General features: G+C 43.2%; 1 protein-coding gene across 5 annotated transcripts in view; it reads left to right on the forward strand.

Moving 5' to 3' along the window:
• Positions 1-13,135, forward strand: part of LOC139537820 (actin-binding LIM protein 3-like) — a 124,686-nt gene extending 111,551 nt beyond the window's left edge. For 3 of the 5 annotated variants that reach the window (XM_071339636.1, XM_071339639.1, XM_071339638.1), the window contains 5 exons: positions 5,052-5,084; positions 6,871-6,929; positions 7,081-7,257; positions 9,654-9,734; positions 9,883-13,135. In XM_071339636.1, coding sequence (XP_071195737.1) covers positions 5,052-5,084; positions 6,871-6,929; positions 7,081-7,257; positions 9,654-9,734; positions 9,883-9,996 — 464 coding nt within the window. In that variant the 3' untranslated portion in view covers positions 9,997-13,135. The remainder of the gene's footprint in view (positions 1-5,051; positions 5,085-6,870; positions 6,930-7,080; positions 7,258-9,653; positions 9,735-9,882) is intronic. The other 2 variants (XM_071339637.1, XM_071339640.1) reach the window with 1 other exon arrangement.
• The last annotated feature ends 97 nt before the right edge of the window (positions 13,136-13,232 follow it).

Below are 13,232 nucleotides of genomic sequence, written 5' to 3' on the forward strand. Positions count from 1 at the left end.
ACAATAAATTATACAATGCAAAATACAATAGAAAATGCATCAAAATGTCTGTGTGTCTCTTCACAGTCCCTGTCGTGCCTTAAGGTGTTTTATCTGGTTTTTGAATCTGTTTTTATTTCTAGCTCGAGTTACCTGGGTTACCAGAGAGTTCCATGTAGTCATGGCTCTATTGAATACTGTGTGTTTCCCAGCCTCTGTTCTGGACCTGGGGACTGTGAAGAGACTCTCTGGTTGCATGTCTTGTGTTGTACTGATGAGTGTACGGCTTCAACACCTCAACAACCCGTTCTGCCAGTCACATTCTGTTAAAGGTCCCCAAAGCACACACATCCCTGGGTCGCTCCTCTTCTCAGTTCGCTGCAGCTAGCGACTGGAACGAGCAGCAACAAACACTCAAACTGGACAGTTTTATCTCAGTCTCTTCATTCAAAGACTCAATCATGGACACTCTTACTGACAGTTGTGGCTGCATCACGTGATGTATTGTTGTCTCTACCTTCTTGACCTTTGTGCTGTTGTCTGTGCCCAATAATGTTTGTACCATGTTTTATGCTGCTACCATGTTGTGTTGCTACCATGTTGTTGTCATGTTGTGTTGCTACCATGCTGTGTTGTCATCTGTTGCTGCCATACTATGTTGTTGTCTTAGGTCTCTCTTTATGTAGTGTTGTGTTGTCTCTCTTGTCGTGATGTGTGTTTTGTCCTATATTTATTTTTTATTTTGGAATCCCAGGCCCCCGTCCCGTAGGAGGCCTTTTGCCTTTTGGTAGGCCATCATTGTAAAATAACAATTTGTTCTTAAAGGTTAAATAAAGTTTTTTTTTAAATAAAACCTTGCACAAAGACCAATAGTGCTGCAGGAAATCTCTCCTCAACATTGAGCCAGGAGAGACTGACATGCATGTTACTGACCATCTGCAATTTGCCTACTGTATGTCCCTCTTTGCAGAACAACGCCTTATCATGGACAGACCTCCTCCCATTTTAGTAACCATTGAGTCCATGTATTTTTTACCATGATAGCTTGCTATCTAGGGTTACACCCAGCAGTTTAGTCTCCTCAACTTGCTCAGTGCCACATTATTCAATAATAGATCCAGATTCCTCATCCGGATCCTGCTGCTAAAATGCTTAGCGATGGGGATGGCCTGTCTGCCTGTCTGTCTGTCTGTCTGCCTGTCTGTCCTGAGCTAGCTCCTCAGCAGCAGTATGGAGAGTGTCTGTCTGTCTGTCTGTCTGTCTGTCTGTCTGTCTGTCTGTCTGTCTGTCTGTCTGTCTGTCTGTCTGTCTGTCTGTCTGCTCTGAGCTAGCTCCTCAGCAGCAGTATGGAGAGGAGAGTAGAGCGCCAGGGGTCTGAGACAGAGAGAGATGAGGGATGAGTTTAATCTCAGCCTCTGATGGGCTGACTGACTGACAAATGTTGTTATAAGAGGAGCCGGTCCATAATGACTCAGCGCTGTCTTGACGATCCAGATATATTACACATGAATCCCAAATGGATCCCTATTCCCTATATAGTGCACTACTTTAGACCAGAGCCCTATGGCACCCTATTCCCTTTATAGTGCACTACTTTAGACCAGAGCCCTATGGCACCCTATTCCCTTTATAGTGCACTACTTTAGACCAGAGCCCTATGGCACCCTATTCCCTTTATAGTGCACTACTTTTGACCAGGGCCGGTGCACTATATAGTGAATAGGTTCCCATTTGGGACGCACACCATGTAATCTACCACCAAGCTGTGCTTTTACATCAACCATCTATGGACCATCACATACTGTATGTAGCTACGTATTGCTGAAATATTTTGAGACCTTGCCAGATGGTGAGGGTTGCCAAATGGTGTATAAATTCAAGTGAGAGGGATGTTGTTGTGATATGAGATCCCCCTCAGGGTTGCTATACTTGATATGTGGTCAGAGCTTCCATCCCTGTGACTGTGGTGATTAATGTCTCTGTACCCATACACTGGAGGATCACACACTGACGGGGAGAAGAGAACGAAAGAGAGATAGAGTAGAGGGGGGGGGGGGGAGATGAAGTTGTCTGGTGTTCCTGTGATCTCTCCTCTCCTACTGTTAATAGATTAGTCAGGGGAACCCAGGGAGAGACAGAGCACCCAGCTCCAGCTGAGATAGGGCTGGGGACGGGGGGATATCCCAGACCCCCACTACACACCCTCTACACTGGCAGCACAGTGGGGGATATCCCAGACCCCCTCTACACCCTCTCTACACTGGCAGCACAGTGGGTATATCCCAGACCACCTCTACACCCCCTCTACACTGGCAGCACAGTGGGGGATATCCCAGACCCCCTCTTCACCCCCTCTACACTGGCAGCACAGTGGGGGATATCCCAGACCCCCTCTACACCCCCTCTACACTGGCAGCACAGTGGGGGGCAGAGCAGTAGAATGTGGAACTCACCCAACCACACACAAAAACCATGCTTCAAGCATTTGCCGCACATAAACACAGAAGTAATCTAACATTATGTACATAGCAAGACATGCACAATGCTGTGCATCCCAACACACACACACACACACACACACACACACACACACACACACACACACACACACACACACACACACACACACACACACACACACACACACACACACACACACACACACACAACCTTGACCTTCACCCCCCTCTCCCTGATTAATCTGATACACTGTGACCAACTGAACCTGATTAGCTATCATGGCAGTTTATCATGTCTCATCTCTAATGATAACACAGGCTGGAAGAGAGTAGAGCAGAGAGCAGGGAGCAGGGAGCAGAGAGCAGAGAGCAGGGAGAAGAGAGTAGAGAGTAGAGCAGAGAGAAGGGAGCAGAGAGCAGGGAGCAGAGAGCAGAGAGCAGGGAGCAGAGAGCAGAGAGAAGAGAGAAGAGAGCAGAGAGCAGAGAGCAGAGAGCAGTGAGCAGAGAGCAGAGAGCAGGGAGCAGAGAGCAGGGAGCAGTGAGCAGGGAGCAGGGAGCAGAGCAGGGAGTAGAGCAGAGAGCAGGGAGTACAGAGAAGGGAGCAGAGAGCAGAGAGCAGTGAGCAGGGAGCAGAGCAGGGAGTAGAGCAGAGAGCAGGGAGTAGAGAGAAGGGAGCAGAGAGCAGAGAGCAGGGAGCAGTGAGCAGGGAGCAGGGAGCAGAGCAGGGAGTAGAGCAGAGAGCAGAGAGTAGAGCAGGGAGCAGTGAGCAGGGAGCAGAGCAGGGAGTAGAGCAGAGAGCAGGGAGCAGAGCAGGGAGTAGAGCAGAGAGCAGGGAGCAGTGAGCAGGGAGCAGAGCAGGGAGTAGAGCAGAGAGCAGGGAGTAGAGAGAAGGGAGCAGAGAGCAGAGAGCAGAGAGCAGGGAGCAGTGAGCAGGGAGCAGGGAGCAGAGCAGGGAGTAGAGCAGAGAGCAGGGAGCAGGGAGTAGAGCAGGGAGCAGGGAGCAGGGAGTAGAGCAGGGAGCAGGGAGCAGGGAGCAGGGAGTAGAGAAGGAAGGAAATGGTTTATTGCTGGAGATAGATACTATGTCTGTCAATCAGTCCACACCCTCATAGAGCTGAGACTCTGTCCTAGTCATGTGTTTCAGACTGCTCTGATGGAGGATGTGTACAGTTACATTGATCCTCCTTCCTCCTCCGTACTCATCACATTAAGTGCCTGTTTGCATGTTAAGGTGGGGAAACGAGAGAGAGAGAGAGAGAGAGAGAGAGAGAGAGAGAGAGAGAGAGAGAGAGAGAGAGAGAAAGCGAGATGGAGAGGGGGAATGTGTGTTTTTTTTATGTAGGGCGTACATATGACTCCCCCCACAGCCCCACTCCAGTTGTAGCCACCTCCTGCATGTCCCTCTTCCTGTTTTATTGATGACTCATTGAAGCTTCCGCCATGTTTAATGGATGTTGTGTCTTTGGGGAAAGGGAGAACACAACCAGGACCAGCACCAGCCAGACACATTGACTGATGTGATGCACATGAAAGCTTTCTGAAGGAACCATTGATCTTGGTGTTTAACCTGACTGCTGGGGGTCCGTCCCAAAATGGCACCCTTTTCCCTATATTGTGAGGTCACAGGTCACATGGTCATATAGTGCGCTATATTAGGAATAGGAAGCTATTTTGGACCTTGATACACAGTCACATGCTGTAGGGAGAGCAGCTGCTGGGGCAGAATGACATCTGTATGTTGATCCAACGGTTATTCATCTACATTATTTTACATTTAAAAAAAATTGTCATTTAGCAGACGCTCCAATCCAGAGCGACTCACGGTTAGTGAATTCATCTTCAGATAGCTAGGTGAAACAACCACATATCACAGTCGTAGTCAGTACATTCATCTTCAGATAGCTAGGTGAGACAACCACATATCACAGTCGTAGTCAGTACATTCATCTTCAGATAGCTAGGTGAGACAACCACATATCACAGTCGTAGTCAGTTCCTTAATAAAGTAGTTATCAGCAAAGTCAGAACTAGTCGGAAAAGACAAATGCGTGTGTTTTTTCAGGGGGGGGGGGGTAAGACGGAGATGTCTTGTTTGAGATACTCTTTAAGATGCACTTAACCCACTGTCGTTTCAGTTCTCTTTGTTGTATATCTCTTGTTAGTCTTTGTTATATGTCTTAAGCCTCACTAAGACAAACAGAGGCATTGTTATCTAATGTCCCGACAGACTTCTTCCACCGCTCCATCATCCGTGTTATACAGTATCCTACAGCATTTTTTCGCTAAAACTTGTGAACCACAGCTGCTGTGTGTTTGGTATCTTTCATCATTGTCATGACCCTGGATTCAAGACTGATTGTATCAGGAGGGTCTTTAGTTTCAAGGCTCTGATGAGAAACCATTATAGGAGCTTTATGAGACCAGATGAGAACACTTAACCGTGCATTTGTACAGGCAGAGGCTGTATCTAACTATGTGTCTCTCTCTTTTTCATTCTTTCTTTCTTTCTCTCTCCTCTGTTTCTCTCTTCTGTCTCTCTCTTCTCTTTTTCTTCATACTCTCTCTCTCTCTCTCTCTCTTTCTCTCCCCCTCTCTCTCTCTCTCTCTTTCCAGCTCCCACCAGATCCCACTACAGTACAGACAGTGGTGAGTGAGATGCCTCAGTGTCCTACTGTATATTGTCTGTCTGTAGACAGGGTCATCACGGGGTCATCACTGGCGACAGTAGTACAGTTACATCAGTTTATACCATGGCATTGTTGAATACTTGTTTCTGATTGGCTTGAAGGGCATTCTAGAGCATGCATTATTTTCCTATAATTCACGGTATAATTAAATGGCTATGAAGTTCATTCTTACATGTTCTATGATGTAGCTGTAGCTCACTATCTAGCTAGTAAACTTGCTAGCTACTTCAGTAAACCTGCTAGCTACTTCGGTAAACTTGCTAGCTACTTCAGTAAACTTGCTAGCTACTTTGGTAAACTTGCTAGCTACTTCGGTAAACTTGCTAGCTACTTTGGTAAACCTGCTAGCTACTTCAGTAAACTTGCTAGCTACTTCAGTAAACCTGCTAGCTACTTCAGTAAACTTGCAATCTACTTCAGTAAACTTGCTAGCTACTTCAGTAAACTTGCTAACTATTTCGGTAAACTTGCTAGCTACTTCGGTAAACTTGCTAGCTACTTCAGTAAACCTACTAGCTACTTCAGTAAACTTGCTAGCTACTTCAGTAAACCTGATAGCTACTTCAGTAAACCTGCTAACTATTTCGGTAAACTTGCTAGCTACTTCGGTAAACTTGCTAGCTACTTCAGTAAACCTGCTAGCTACTTCAGTAAACCTGCTAGCTACTTCAGTAAACCTGCTAGCTACTTCAGTAAACCTGCTAGCTACTTCAGTAAACCTGCTAGCTACTTCAGTAAACTTGCTAGTTACTTCAGTAAACTTGCTATCTACTTCAGTAAACGTGCTAGCTACTTCAGTAAACTTGCTAGCTTACTTCAGTGGATGGTGTCACATTTCTACCGCTAAATTAATACATTTCTAGCGGCAAAATGTGTTATAGCTGTAATATAAGCAGGATAATCAACTCGGGGGTTCTATGCGTTCTCTGTAAAATAATGCGTATTAATAATAAGTATTAAAAGTATAAAGTATAAATTGTTTCAAAATCCTTATATTAAGCAAACCAGACGGCACTATTTTCTTGTTTTTTAAATTTATTTTCTGATAGCCGGGGGCAAGCTCCAACACATAATTTACAAACGAAGCATGTGTTTAGTGAGTCCGCTAGATCTGAGGCAGTAGGGATAACCATGGATGTTCTGTTGAAATGTGTGTGAATTAGACACTTGTCCTGTCCTGTTAAGCATTCAAAATGTAACGAGTACTTTTGGGTGTCAGGGAAAATGTATGGAGTAAAAAGTACATTATTTTCGTTAGGAATGTAGTGAAATAAAAGTAAAAGTTGTCAAAAATATAAATAGTAAAGTAAAGTACAGATACTCTCCTCATTACATTGATAACAAATGCCATTTCAAGAGCCTGAGATCAATTATGCTAATGATTGTTTACACAAGGATTATAAAGCGCGCATGTTGCATCGTAGAGGGGGCATTCTTACATTTTATTCATTTAGCAGACGCTCTTGTCCGGAACGCATTTTCATACTTTTTCGTAACAATGCAATTGCCTGTAAATTTCATTGCCTGTAAATGAAAATCACAGAGAGGGCTTCTCCATTGTGTTTGCTGTTAGCGCCCCCTGCTGTCTCTTATATCGCCTTGCATTTGCAATTTGTTAGAGATTGCTAATTGCCCATCCCTCACAGTGTTTCTACTGAGGCGTGCTGCGGTGTTCTGCTGGGACGCAGTGTGTGGGTCAGGTCCCAGGCTGAATGGCTGGGATGCTTGTGTTTCCTCTCTTTCAGACTCCTTCATCTCCAAGTCAGCCTCGTTGCCAGGGTATGGCAGGAACGGACTGCACAGGGTGAGTTCCCTGAGGGGGGCAGGGGGTTGTCACAGGATGTGGGTGTTGTAAATGGATCCTGTGTGGACCCAAACCAGCCCATAGCAAGAGTAAAGACCAATAACTTTTTTGTATCTCTAAAATAATTGTTCTTGTCGTCTGTCTCTTTCAGCCCCAGAGTGCAGATTGTTTCCAGTACGACAGCAGCAGTGCAGTTAACTGGGGAATCAGAGGTAAGCAATCACTGCTTTACCTTTCAATAATATCACTTACAAATTACATAACCAATGAGAATATGAATAAATGTGGTGATCAGCTCTTTTTTTTCTCTTTTTCTACAGAATACAAGGTAAGATGTTACGCAAATTAATGAACAAACTGACTATCACTGAACCAAATGTAAGCTGGCTGTAGAGAATACTAGTAGAGAACACTAGTAGAGAACACTAGTAGAGAACACTAGTAGAGAACACTAGAAGAGAACACGAGTAGAGAACACGAGTAGAGAACACGAGTAGAGAACACTACTAGAGAACACTAGTAGAGAACACTAGTAGAAAACACTAGAAGAGAACACTAGAAGAGAACACTAGAAGAGAACACTAGAAGAGAACACTAGTAGAGAACACTAGTAGAGAACCCTAGTAGAGAACACGAGTAGAGAACACGAGTAGAGAACACGAGTAGAGAACACTAGTAGAGAACACTAGAAGAGAACACGAGTAGAGAACACTAGTAGAGAACACTACTAGAGAACACTAGTAGAGAACACTAGAAGAGAACACGAGTAGAGAACACTAGTAGAGAACACTACTAGAGAACACTAGTAGAGAACACTAGAAGAGAACACTAGAAGAGAACACGACTAGAGAACACGAGTAGAGAACACGAGTAGAGAACACGAGTAGAGAACACTAGAAGAGAACACGAGTAGAGAACACTAGAAGAGAACACGACTAGAGAACACAACTAGAGAACACGAGTAGAGAACACGAGTAGAGAACACTAGTAGAGAACACGAGTAGAAAACACTAGAAGAGAACACTAGAAGAGAACACTAGAAGAGAACATGAGTAGAGAACACTAGAAGAGAACACGACTAGAGAACACGACTAGAGAACACGAGTAGAGAACACTAGTAGAGAACACTACTAGAGAACACTACTAGAGAACACTACTAGAGAACACTAGAAGAGAACACGAGTAGAGAACACGAGTAGAGAACACGAGTAGAGAATACTAGTAGAGAATACTAGTAGAGAACACGAGTAGAGAACACGAGTAGAGAACACTAGAAGAGAACACGAGTAGAGAACACTAGAAGAGAACACGACTAGAGAACACGAGTAGAGAACACGAGTAGAGAACACTAGTAGAGAACACGAGTAGAAAACACTAGAAGAGAACACTAGAAGAGAACACGAGTAGAGAACACTAGAAGAGAACACGACTAGAGAACACGACTAGAGAACACGACTAGAGAACACGAGTAGAGAACACTAGTAGAGAACACTACTAGAGAACACTACTAGAGAACACTACTAGAGAACACTAGAAGAGAACACGAGTAGAGAACACGAGTAGAGAACACGAGTAGAGAACACTAGAAGAGAACACTAGTAGAGAACACTACTAGAGAACACTAGTGGAGAACACGAGTAGAGAACACTAGAAGAGAACACTAGAAGAGAACACGAGAAGAGAACACGAGAAGAGAACACGAGTAGAGAACACGAGTAGAGAACACGAGTAGAGAACACTAGAAGAGAACACGAGAAGAGAACACGAGTAGAGAACACGAGTAGAGAACACTAGAAGAGAACACTAGAAGAGAACACTAGTAGAGAACACGAGTAGAGAACACGAGTAGAGAACACGAGTAGAGAACACGAGTAGAGAACACTAGTAGAGAACACTAGAAGAGAACACTAGAAGAGAACACGAGTAGAGAACACGAGTAGAGAACACGAGTAGAGAACACGAGTAGAGAACACGAGTAGAGAACACTAGTAGAGAACACTAGTAGAGAACACGAGTAGAGAACACTAGAAGAGAACACGAGTAGAGAACACTAGAATAAGAAATTGAGGAAACGTATACCAAAATGGTGCAGTGAAATGTGTTGTTTTACAGGGTCAGCCATAATAGTACGGCACCCCTGGAGTAAATTATGACAAAGTGCCTTGCTCAAGAACACAGATCAGATATTCCACCTTTACAAGCTCCTTTATTCGAAACAGAATCCTTTCGGTTCCTGGCCCAACACTCTAACCGCTAGGCTACCTGCTGTATGCAATTGAGATTCTCCCTATGTCTCTATGAGGAAGTCTGGGCTGGCGGGACACTTCCTACTACCGGACCTACAAGAATTGACCTCGTCCATGGTGTCACAGAGATAAGAGTCTCCTCTGCTCCTCTCAGGAGACGGGTTCACCCCAGGCCCACTCACCTGGAAATTAGGGCTGGACAGGGAAGGAGGTTCAAAGCCCTTCCGAGAGAGAGAGATATGGAGAACGTTGTCCCGACTGATCAGTCAGCTAGTGTCCATCCTATCTTACCTTTGGTATTGACCTCAGGTCAGAACCAGGAAGTGTGACTGTTGTCAGAGAAAGTACAGGTGAATGTATGACCCAGGCAAACATCTGTGATTCGTTGACAATAGGATGGCCAGCATTGCATAGTTTATGTATGGTGTGAAAATCTAAAAATCATTTAATGTTTTCTTCATAACCATTCTTCCCTTAGATCTACCCATATGACGTGTTGGTAGTCACCATAAGGAGGCAGAACCAGCCCCCCAATGACGTGGACAGAGCCAGACTAGAGGTGAGTATCTCTCAGGCTTGTTAACATGCAAGTAATGAACACCTCTCACTGCACATACTATATAGTGAGTCAATTGTATTTCCATTTCTGAGTTGGTTATGACAATGTCTCCAACAACACTAACCTGTGTGTAATCTCTCTCTGCCAGCGCCACCTGTCTCCTGAGGACTTCTACCGGGTGTTTAGGATGACTATGCCTGATTTTGACCGGCTGGCAATGTGGAAGAGAAACGAGCTCAAGAAACAAGTCCGACTGTTCTGAAAGGACCAGACTGTAGAAGCTCAGTATAGCCGCCTGCTGGGCTTAACGTTAGAGGGGCCTGAGTCCTCACTGAGAGCCATAATAACCCATCTGGGTAGCCCTCGATCCATCAGGTCAGAGTCACAGCAGAACCAGAACTAAAACCAGCTCGGGTTCTAGCCATAGAAATATAATAAGTTGTAATGATATAGTTCTGTTGTTCCAGGACATCCTCCGGGCCAGAGAAACCCAGCCAGCCTGAGTCTATACATCAATAAGATATCTCTGGAGAAAGTGGAGTAACAGGCTCCTCCTCCTGAGCCATGTCTGTTTGTGGGAGGACTAGACCAGGCTAGTTCTGCCTATGCTTTCAGTATTATGTGTTTGCTTTATTAGTTTAACTATAGTTCTTTAACTATAGTTCTTGACTGTCATGTCATTTTCAGGTTGCTGGTTTGGACAGCCTCTGAGACATTATCTTATGATCAAGCAGGAAAGAGAGAACATCAGCAAACTGTCCAAACAGAACGTGCTACCAGATAAACTCTGTCCTTGCTTTCTTTACTCTAAATATATTGTTTCATTCACAGATTTTTTTTTTTTTTTTTTTACATTGAGACTTAAACTTTGTATTTCTTAATAGAGCAAGGGTTCACCACGGAATGAAAGGCTAGATTGATATATTGTGGTAGTACGGTTTAAGAAAATGTGTGGATCATTGTGTGTTTACTGAAAAACCAAAGTAATATAACTATCTTAAGAACCAATGAGTTTGTTTGCTTGTGTTGTTTTGTTTTAGATAGCAACATGCTTAAAGAGTGACTGCCCCTAAAAAGCAACTTCTCTTTTTGAAAATGGCCTATGTGGCATCGACATGAGTCAAAATCATTTATTCAAGTGTTAAAATTGACTACAAAGTGTAAATAGGATCGTTTTGGTCATAAAGTCAGTCTCGTCCAAAATCAGAGATTTGTGAGATAATATTTAAAAAATTATGTCACGGAATGAAGGGTACCCTAACGGAATGAAGGGTACCCTAACGGAATGAAGGGTACCCTAACAGTTTTCCTTGGCTTGGGTTTATTTCAATTTGGTTTGACATTTGAAATCCCTATGGGGCTAGTTAAGGACCATCAGTAAATTACACAATGTACATGGAACAATCATTTAAAATATTAATAGCTCCAAATTTCAATGACTTAAAAAATTAAAAAGAAGAAGAAAATGTACTACTTTAAAATGAAGATAGCATGGGCAGAGCCTTTGAGGTTGTCACAGACAGATGAGTCCATCTATCACTATGGCCTGTTGTTCGCACACGTATCTGCCCTCTCATTGGCTAGAATGGTCCCACCTGATCTCGCCTACTCCCACCTGCTTTCTGTTTTTTGAGGACATGTATTTCCATTGTTAGAGCGGTCAATCGACTATCTTGTCAATATAATAGACCATTTTTGCTACGTGGGAACACACAAACAAAAGACACCCACTTTAACCCCCCCCCGTTCGGCTTCAGTCATGGCCTTCTTAATGACCAAGCCAAAAAATGAGGCCAAATCAGGAAGTTCAGCTCCCCTTTAAACAGAATGCATGTTTCCATATAAAACCAGGCTCTTGCCTACATACTAACAGTTGATTGATTTACTAAATTGATGGGAAGGACCCAAACAATGTAATGTATGTATTGGAGTTTTCGATTATTTAGTCTTATCAATTTCAATTGAACCAAAGGGTTTCATTTACAATAATGGAATATCATGTTATGATTGGATCTTGAATTGTATTCAGAGCTAGGATTGTAGTTAGGATAAAAGCTGACGTGAGTGACTCTTCATGGGGAGACTTGATCTGATTCTAACTCAACACATGGAGACAGAGATAATGAATAGAGATATACATTAATTAGATCGAATCTGAACTGTTTCTGAATAAAAAGGGATTTATCTGCCTGTGGAGGAAAGTGGATTAAAGGGATTAGAGACCAGAAGTCTGGATTAGAGATGAAATAGAGGAATGTATCTGAATTAGATTACAACTGAAAGGGATTGAATAAACTCTTCCTTGAACAATACCAAGGTGAGGAGGGAATGAATCGAGGTGAGAAGGGAAGGAATTAAGGTGAGGGAATTTTGTGGATGTTGAAGTGGAATTTATTTGATGGAATTGTCCTGATTGGTCTACGTGGATACCAGTCCAAATGACAACCAGGGTCCTGATATAAAATGTTTTTTTAAATTATCTAAATCAACTTAGGGGGTGAAATGATTACTGGTTGCTAAATATTTCACTATAGTGTGCATACAGTAGAACAAAACATTATCCTGTTGGGTTTTGAAGAGGTGACTCCTAGTTATCTCCTGTTGGGTTTTGAGGAGGTGACTCCTAGTTATCTCCTGTTGGGTTTTGAGGAGGTGACTCCTAGTTATCTCCTGTTGGGTTTTGAAGAGGTGACTCCTAGTTATCTCCTGTTGGGTTTTGAAGACGTGACTCCTAGTTATCTCCTGTTGGGTTTTGAGGAGGTGACTCCTAGTTATCTCCTGTTGGGTTTTGAGGAGGTGACTCCTGGTTATCTCCTGTTGGGTTTTGAAGAGGTGACTCCTGGTTATCTTCTGTTGGGTTTTGAAGAGGTGACTCTTAGTAATTCAATAGATCATACAATATTCTTGGTAGCCTACATGCAAAGCTGTCCTTTTTCTTTCAGTTGTATTTGAATGGTCTGGTATGAGGTTGTGCGTCATAGGAAAAGAGTGTTCTGATTGTTAGTGTATGCAGCACTGCCTTTATCAGACTACTATTAGTCATACTGACTAGCAGCAGTCATCTAGTATAAATAACTCTTACTGCCATCTTTGTAATGGCTGTTTGTTTTATAGATGTGTGTGTGTGTGTGTGTGTGTGAGAGAGAGAGAGTCGCAAGTTATCGTACATATTTACAATACTAACAGCAATACTGGTCAATAATGTACATACTGTACTTCCAGAATTCACAATCTCATTTTTGAATCTATATCCATTATAAAAGGTTTGGGAGACTTTTAAATGTATGTTTTCATTTTGTAACTGTACAAAGCAATCTGCATATTATTTATTTCAATGTCAGAACTACTGCTCAACAAATGACGTACATATTTTATTTAAATTAAAGCAGTTTACATGTGGATATTTGTCTGTGTTGATTGTGCTAAGGTGATGTCATCGTGTGTAGCACAGTAGCCAATTAGAAATATTTTTAAACTAGCGCTAGGACCCTGTGAGAG

Source organism: Salvelinus alpinus, chromosome 13, assembly GCF_045679555.1.
Source record: "Salvelinus alpinus chromosome 13, SLU_Salpinus.1, whole genome shotgun sequence".
NCBI lineage: Eukaryota > Metazoa > Chordata > Actinopteri > Salmoniformes > Salmonidae > Salvelinus > Salvelinus alpinus.